The 9,333-nt window shown below is 36.3% G+C and overlaps 1 protein-coding gene across 1 annotated transcript in view; it reads left to right on the top strand.

The window, feature by feature from the left end:
* BIRC6 (baculoviral IAP repeat containing 6) overlaps positions 1-9,333 on the top strand; it is a 244,499-nt gene that overhangs the window by 114,550 nt on the left and 120,616 nt on the right. Inside the window, 5 exon segments of the mRNA XM_007450952.1 lie at positions 1,003-1,119; positions 2,743-2,897; positions 3,830-3,956; positions 6,350-6,460; positions 7,933-8,066. Coding sequence (XP_007451014.1) covers positions 1,003-1,119; positions 2,743-2,897; positions 3,830-3,956; positions 6,350-6,460; positions 7,933-8,066 — 644 coding nt within the window.

Raw genomic sequence — 9,333 nt, 5'->3', positions numbered from 1 at the left:
TTTTGCGGTACGCGGGCCTCTCACTGTTGTGACCTCTCCCGTTGTGGAGCACAGGCTCTGGACGCACAGGCTCAGTGGCTGTGGCTCACGGGCCCAGCCGCTCCACAGCATGTGGGATCCTCCCAGATCGGGGCACGAACCCGTGTCCCCTGCATTGGCAGGTGGACCCTCAACCACTGCACCACCAGGGAAGCCCCATTTTAGCCATTTTTAAGTGTACAATTCTGTGGCATTAAGTACATTCGCGGTGTTGTCATTATTTATTTTGATGTTCGAAATGTCTCTGATTTGACCATGGTATCTCCTTTAATCGGGTCTCTGTCTTTTTGAAATGTCTTCATATTTCTTTGAACACTTCCCTGTTTTCTGGCATAACAAAATGCCCCAGGCTCATCATTTACTTTCCCTTCCCCAGACTGGGAATTAGCCACTTCATGAACGAAAATGGTATCTCAAGTGGAGAAATGTGATTAAGAACTCAAGATTTGAGTGCTAGGTAGACTTGCTGTTAATTTTTGGCTGTTCCACACTCTCTCTTGATGGAAAGATCTAGGGAGTTTGTACACACATTTGTGTTTATATTTATTTCTATATTTGTCTGTCTATCCATCTAGAATGCCATGAGTTCACATTGATATATCAGTTAATCTAACAGTAATCTACTCCATAAGCTTCATATTAGTTTTTTCCTTTTCCATATTGCTCTTTTCTCTGATAGTGAGGTACCTGATTCTCATTATTCTTAATTTATTTGCTTCCATTATCATTACTTCACTTACTTGATCTACCTCTCTTTATATATCTACTCTCCCATCTCTAGCCTCCTTTGCACAGATGTTGTTACCTGCTGTAACTCTGATACCCCATGCCAGGTTGTTCTGATGTGAAGATACACTGCTCACCCTGTTTTGGGTTCAGATGTCAACATTTTATTGTAGGAAGTAGGACGTGAATAATAATTATCAAATAGGTTTTGTTTTTTCTTTTAATTGCTTTCTGTAGCCCTAGATGCTCGTCTAGAAGTTGGACTTGAACAACAAGCAGAACTTATGTTGAAAATGATGTCAACCCTAGAAGCAGATTCCATTTTACAGGCATTAACAAATACATCTCCTACCTGTGAGTAAAAGTCACCATTCTTAGAGAATTACCATGAACAGTTCATCTCCTGATTATTTTCAGGTGCACTCAGTAAGGATGGATTTTTAAATTCTCCCTTGCTAAGTTAGTAGGAAGTTGAGAAATAAGACAAAGGATTAATTAATCAGGAGAGCAGAGGGGGAACAAATTACCTCCATGTAGTGTTCATAAGTTCAGTCCAAAAACCTGAGTCATGTTTTTGTTATGGTGGTGGTGTGCGGTTAATGAAATTCCTGGGAGAGCCTGCATAGCTAGCTGCCTGGGAGTTCGTTGCATTATATCCAAATTTATGATAAAGTGGGTTTCTTAATAGTAACGTCTTTATCTTCCTTTAAGACCAAGATGGAAGACTTAGATAATGAAGATAGCCAAATGGGCCTGATTGAACTACAGAATTGAGAGGATTTACTACCTAATTATTTACAGCAAAAGAAGAAAAACTTTTTATAGTAAATGACTGGATAGTAAATATTTTAGGCTTTCTGGGGCTATACAGGGTGTGTTGCAGGTCTACTGTGACTTTGTAGCAGGAAAGCAGCTGTAGACAATATATACCTAAATGAATAGGCACGGCTATTAAAGAAACCGTGTTACAGAATCTGGTGGTCTGTCAGATTTGGCCGTTAGGGCATGGTTTGCTGACGGTTGATGTTGTTCTAGGCTTGGGTAGATCCCCTTCTGTCAGGTGAGTATAGTTAGATAGCAGCCTGTCTATCTTAAGATAGGAGCTGTGCTGAGGTGATGGTGATATTTTTATTTTTCTTAGGCCAAGAAAAATAAAAACATGGTGGGTAATGGTGGTGAGTAAAGGTGTACAGATACTAGTTAGAACTTAGGGAGCACATCATGTCCTTCTCCTATGAAGTAAAGTTCACAACCCATTTCAATAGAGAAATTTGGATTTTTAGATCTTCCTATGTTAAATTGAATTCTTCTGGTTTGCATTCTGTATTTCTTGCCTTAGGAAGTATATAAAAAAAGGAGAAAAAGAGAAGATTCGTCTAGTGTTCTGTTTCTCGATATATTCGATCTTTTGATTATTTTCCTGTGCAGAACTGTGTTCTCCTTTTAATATAAAACTTTCTAAATATATGAAAAACTCTCTTAACATCCCTTTATTTCTCTGCTTCCTGTGAATATATACTCAGTTAGTTTGGTGTGTGTATCCTGGCATCAGAATTTTTGAACACTTCCCAGGCAATTTTAGTGTGCTATCAAGGTTGAGAATCAATGGATTAGAGTCTAGGTTATTCTAAAACTACCTTCTCAAGAAGTAGGCAGGGTTCTTTCTTCTTTCCCTTTTCTCCTCCCTCTTATTAATTAGGAAAAAATTGAAAATAAAAATTTATAGAGAGTAAGGTTCTTCTCCCTTGGTGGACAAGTCCTGTGAATTTGGGAGCTTCTCTTTGTGGTGATTATCTTTTGAACTTTCAAGTAATGTTGTAAAAACAGATTTTCAAATAATATAATGCTGAACCATTTTAAAGAATGCAATTTTAATTTTTTAAAAAATATACCTTGACTTACCTATACATATTAATAACTAGTTAACATTTCTCCTGATACTTTGTGTATAAAATCATAACTGTGTTTAATTTTCAGTATCACAGTCTCCCACTGGAACAGATGATTCGCTTCTAGGGGGTTTACAAGCAGCGAACCAATCCAGCCAGCTCATTATACAGTTATCATCTGTCCCAATGTTAAATGTTTGTTTCAACAAACTTTTTTCCATGCTTCAAGTCCATCACGTTCAGGTATGACTTCAGGAGAAATTGTATATTTTTAGACATTATTGCCAGCCTAGAAAAGATGAAAATCAATGGGAAGATCAGTCTCAACCAGACAGGGATGATTTCTTTGTCATACTCAGACGAAAAAATGTTGGAGATACTTTGATTAACCCAGCTCCTCAGTGATAGGTTATTTATAACTTTTATGATTTTAAGCTTTACTGCTTTTGTTCCAACTACGTATTATACACACACCTGCATTTAAAGACTTGAATCACGTCTTTTAATTTAGTAAAACATTTATATTAGGTAAATTATAAATTTTAATTCAGTTAAATTTCATTTGATCTAGAATTTTAAGATGTGTTTGCTTGTGAACTGAATTGAAAGTAACCAGAAGAAGTATTTTTTTTTAACATTTATTTTTATTATTTATTTATTTAATTTATTTATGGCTGTGTTGGGTCTTAGTTGTGGCACGCAGGATCTTAGCTGAGGCATGCAGGGTCTTTTGTTGTGGCATGCGGGCTCTTCATTGCAGCGCACGGGCTTCTCTCTAGTTGTGGTGTAAGGGTTTTCTCTCTCTAGTTGTGGCACGCAGGCTCAGGGCGCATGGGCTCTGTAGTTGTGGTGAGCGGGTTCCAGAACATGTGGGCTCTGTAGTTTGCAGCATGCAGGCTCTCTAGTTGAGGCACGCAAGCTCAGTAGTTGTGGCGCGTGGGCTTAGTTGCCCCATGGCATGTGGGATCTTAGTTCCCTGACCAGGGATCGAACATGTGTTCCCTGCATTGTAAGGTGGGTTCTTCACCACTGGACCACCAGGGAAATCCCCAGAAGAAGTATTTAATAGAAAAATTATTTACTCGTAATCATAAGGATTCATACATGAGATTTTTGCTTAAATGACATTTCATAATAGGTACATTTTCTTTCTGTCAATTTACATTCTTTTTCAGTTGGAATCACTTCTCCAGTTGTGGCTCACATTGAGTCTGAATTCTAGTTCGTCTGGAAACAAAGAAAATGGAGCAGACATTTTTTTATATAATGCTAATCGAATACCTGTCATTTCATTAAATCAAGGTAGGATTTATTAGGAGGAAAGTTATTAACATAGCATAAACAATCTAAAAAGGTATTGATTAGGTTAACACCTAATCTTTGTCATTAAGGTTGTAATGTTGTAGTGAAAAAAACATATTTAAAATACTGACTTAATAATTTGCAGGAAAGAGAACAGAAAACTTATTCTCTGGTCTGTATTATGTTTGTGTATAACACAGACATAAAATCTACAATGTTCTGTTTATCTTTACATTGTAGTTCCTTAAAGTATTGTCTTGTTCATAGGCTGTTCTTTTGCAACTGGTCTTTTTAAAAAATGTGAAATACCTCTAGGGAATTGGTAAATTGGAGAAGGATGTCAATATTTTGTAGAAATTGTGTTCTTTCATTTTTTTTTCTTGGCAAATGCAGGAATGTGGGAATAGTGGGACTTGAATAATATCCTTCAACAGGAATAGAACTAGCTTTCAGCTCGGGCTACAGGAATCTATTTAAAGAAAAGTAAAAATCATTTATTCCTGATGCTTTCTCTTTAGAGATGTGCATCGTGCATGGCCTTCACATGGCCTGTCTGTCAGCCTTAGTGACAGCCACACTGGCTTACGGTCCTACTTAACATCTGCATTCTTTCAGCAAGAGCCGGCCCTACTTTAATTATTAGGTTTCCTTCTGTTTCACTGTATTAATGATTATTATTATAAATTTTACTCCCATCAGTTTTTAAAACTTTTTTATTGTGAGAAACATTAAGCATAAACAAGAGTGAATAGAAGGGTAACAAAAGTACTTATTTCTTACTATCATCAGGTATTTTGTGAGTATTCAAATTTCCAGTTGTCTAAACTATTACAGAATTTTTTTTGTATATTTGAAATAGATTCCATATGGAGTCTACACATTTTAATTAATTATGTTTCTTAATTCCTCTAATCTGTCTTTTTTTAAAAAAATCCCCTTGCAAAGTTTGGTTGTTTGTTGTTTGTCTTTCAAGATTCCCTAGGTCCCGATTTTTAGTGATTGTATCTCTATGATGTCCTCTATACTCTCTATAAATTGGTAATTAGACATGGAGCTTAATCTGATTTGAGTTTTTTTGTTTGTTTGTTTTTGTTTTTTGCGGTACGCGGGCCTGTCACTGTTGTAGCCTCTCCCTCTGCGGAGCACGGACACGCAGGCTCAGCGGCCATGGCTCACGCATGGGCCCAGCCGCTCCGCGGCATGTGGGATCTTCCCGGACCGGGGCACGAACCCGTGTCCCCTGCATTGGCAGGCGGACTCTCAACCACTGCGCCACCAGGGAAGCCCTGAGTTTTTTTCTTAAGGCAGTTTCATAGGTTGTCTTTTTTTTTTATGTTGTTAATAGACACTAATGATTAATGCCTAGAATTATTAGCAGTTCACAGGAAGTTTTGAAATGAAGATAGTCTAATTTTGTTATTCCTTTTTTATTAACTGAAATACTTCCATAAAGAGAAACTTCCTTTCATGTGCTGTCATGTCACCCTTTGGAGATACAGTTTTTATATAGAGCCAGGAAAAATGCTGGAAATTTTCTGTATTTTAAAATTAAATTTAAAAATTAATTGGTTCACAAGTAGTCTATAATCATGACCACTTAGTGTCCTTAGTAAATATCTGTATAAGTTTGTGATTTTAAAATATTTCTTACGTTTCTGTTACAATCATTTATGTTTATTGATGCTGAAATTATGCTGTTTGTGGTCAGTAAGATGATGCTTCATTAGATTCTTTTGGTTTTGTTTTTTTGTGAAATACACAACTATATCTTTGTTAGATTTTAATATCATAGGTGTTCCAAACTATACTTCCTGCCTAAGATCTGGAATCAGCCATTATACACAGTGTTTTAAGGGCAAAAACTGGGCATTGTATTATGTTTGTTTATTTTTAATAACTTTTTTGGCTTCTCCACCTGCCACATGTGCTTCTTATTTAGGCCTTGCAGGTGACTTAGTTATTGTTTTAGTTTGTGCTTTTTTTGTGAAGTTACATTGGTTTTGAATGGTCAACCCCATCCCTGTCTTTCCAATATGCCCTATTATTTTCAATTTTCGGCTTTGCAGAATGTGAGGATTGTTAGTAAAACACAAATTGTGTTACAGTAGAAATGCCTGTAGTTTGGAAAGGACAACAAATGTATAGTGATGACATGTTATTTTATTTGTCATGGGATGAGCTTTAACCTTAGATATAAAATGTTATTGACTCTCTAATGCTTTAGTTATGTTTAATGGGGAACTTTTTATATGTTTTGAGGACACGAGGTAGTGAATTGATTTAAAATTGATTTAAAAAAATGTCATGTTTTAAAATTTATTCTTTTTGTTTTAATTCTGAGTAAACATTTGCTTTTTCTGAGTTAAAATTTCCCCTTTCTCTTTTCCACATAGCATCAATAACTAGCTTTCTCACAGTGTTAGCATGGTATCCCAATACTTTGCTCCGGACATGGTGCCTTGTGCTTCATAGTCTAACACTCATGACAAACATGCAGCTTAATCGTAAGTCCAAATATTTATTCCTTTAAATCTCTGACATATACTTTATTATTCTTGCTATGAGATTCTTTAAAAAGATTTTTTTAAGAAGTGATATAGTTGTGAAAATGATTAAATTCTTTATTTGAATATGTCTCTTCTGAATTTGTTCTTTTTGTTGTTGTTCTTAATGTATCTTGCCCTTTGTGCTTCTTTACTTTGATTATATACTCTCATCTATCTACAGTTACAAGATCAAATTATATTTTTACCTTCTAAAAACTTTTACTAGTTTTTAAAAATTGATTACTCTTAGAGTACAAAGTCAAGTATTTAATGTTAGTCTATGTCTTGTGTTGGTTATTTATTTTTTTTAAAGTAACTTAGCAGTTAAAAATGATTTATTCATTATAATATTCATGAACATATATGACTAGGTTCCTCGGTGTATGCTTTTCACATCTAAAACCTACATTCACTGAACCTAATCGCTTCTTCTCAGATTTTAAAGTCCTATTAGTTTCCTACTTTCTTCACCCCACTCCTTTATTTCCCATTTAAGATAGTAAAATTAATTTCTGAACCTTTTAAGAAAGGAACTTTTAGTGCTTTCTGTGGCTTTCTGTATCTCAAAGTCACAAAGATACTCTCATACATTATCTTCTGTACTGCTTACTGGTTTTACTTTTTACATTTAGGTCTAGATTTTATCTGACGTTCTTAGGTTGTTGGGAAGTAGGTATCCAAGTTCATATTAGAAAGCAAGGAGTAGCCGTTTGTGAATTGAAATCTTCATTCCATCTGTAGGTTATGACAGCAGGTGGGTGGATTTCATCCCCATTCTCTTTGGGCTTAATTTCATTGACTAGAAAGCAGCGCCACATTGATAAAGGTATTAGTTAAAATCATTGCTGAGAATCAAAATGCTACTTCATTTTTTCATTTGGAATATAATATTTTCCAAATATGGGGTTGAAAACATCCCTTTGTGATACTGAAGATAGATTTGACTCAAGGATATTTTATTCACTTCAGAAAACTTGTGCATTGTCTGTGTATCAGTTAACAGTATACAACCTTTATGTAGCTGACATGCAAAAATGAATAGGTTTTGCTTCACTTTATCTTAGAAGGCTGTGTTAAAATTTACCTGAAAAATAGAACTTTATTTCTGGAAGGGGGAAATAATTACTAAGAATAGGCTCACCAAAAGAACAGTAAACATTTAGTTATTTCTTTTCCACTTGACTGTATACTGAATAAGATGCACATTAAACTAGGTATTTTTCACAGCCAAATTAGGAGAGAGGCAGGAGATCTATAGCAGATGAAAATAGAGAATGAGGCTCAGTCAGTGCAGTAGAGATTCAGATCCTTTTAGCAACTCCCAGGAATATGTGAGTTTCCTTTGAAATTAAAAGATGTTTTAAATACTGCATTTCCATCGTTTCGGGATCCTTTTGTTGGGGACTTTTTTTTTTTTTAATGTTTTATAGCTGGTTCCAGTACTGCCATTGGGACTCAGGAGAGTACTGCCCATCTGCTGGTTTCAGATCCAAACCTGATTCATGTTTTAGTGAAATTTCTTTCTGGCACCAGTCCACATGGAACAAATCAACACAGTCCACAGGTAATGTGACTTCTGAAAGCCAGTGATAGGCCCAGATTATACAGTAAACTTATTTGTAAAGGAAATGTTAAGTGCAGCTAAATACGTAAAATTTGCATTGCTAAAGCATTAAATGATGGCCTTTTATGTATCAATGTAATAAAATGTTTTGAATTACATATAATAATAGCTATGCTGAAACTGAATTATAGCAGGTAGTAAGTTTTCTCTTGGAATTTTACTGGATTTTTATGTAGCGATATATTTTTGGTGTTAATTTTATATAATTTGAGAAACATTCTAAACAAATATTTACCTTAATGTTAGGGAAGCATTTAAAAAATTGGGGAATTTAAAAATTTTTTAAAATAATGTGTCATGGGCTTCCCTGGTGGTGCAGTGGTTGAGAGTCCGCCTGCCAATGCAGGACACGGGTTCGTTACCCGGTCCCGGAAGATCCCACATGCCACAGAGTGGCTGGGCCCGTGAGCCATGGCCGCTGAGCCTGCGCGTCCGGAGCCTGTGCTCCGCAACGGGAGAGGCCACAACAGTGAGAGGCCCATGTACCGCAAAAAAAAAAAAAAAAAAAAAAAAAAAAAAGTGTTATATTAAATGACTTCTGTTATCAAGATTGACAGGTCACCTAACTTAATTCTTTTATACTATTAAGTATTTTATTTAACAAAAAACAAAAAGATGACATCAATGGACCTAAAGGGTATTACGATACATGAAAGAAAACAGAGAAAGATGCCATATGAGTTCTTTTATATGTGGAATCTGGAAAACAAAGCAAATGAAGAAACATAACAAAACTGAAATTGAGTCCTAGATACAGGGAACAAACAGCTGGTTGCCAGAATGGGGAATGGGGGACGGGGGTGGGGGAAGGAGGGTGAGGGAAATTGAGAGGTACACATTTCCAGGTACAAAATAAATGAATCACCAGTATAAAATGTACTGTGTGGGGCGTATAGTCAATAATAATGCAATATCTTTATGATGACAGATGGTAACTAGTCTTACTGTGGTGAGCATTTTGAAATGTATAGAAATATCAAATCACTGTGTTGTACACCAGGAGCTAATATAGCATTGTAGGTGAATTTTACTTCAAAAACAAACAGGGCTTCCCTGGTGGCACAGTGGTTGAGAGTCCGCCTGCCGATGCAGGGGACACAGGTTCGTGCCCCGGTCTGGGAGGATCCCACATGCCGCGGAGCGGCTGGGCCCGTGAGCCATGGCCGCTGAGCCTGCGCGTCTGGAACCTGTAACAGGAGAGGCCACA

Source organism: Lipotes vexillifer, unplaced genomic scaffold, assembly GCF_000442215.2.
Source record: "Lipotes vexillifer unplaced genomic scaffold, Lipotes_vexillifer_v1.1 scaffold776, whole genome shotgun sequence".
NCBI classification, from domain to species: Eukaryota; Metazoa; Chordata; class Mammalia; order Artiodactyla; family Lipotidae; genus Lipotes; species Lipotes vexillifer.
The sequence above is the reverse complement of the archived record's forward strand: the minus strand, read 5'-3'. Positions and strand labels throughout refer to the sequence as shown.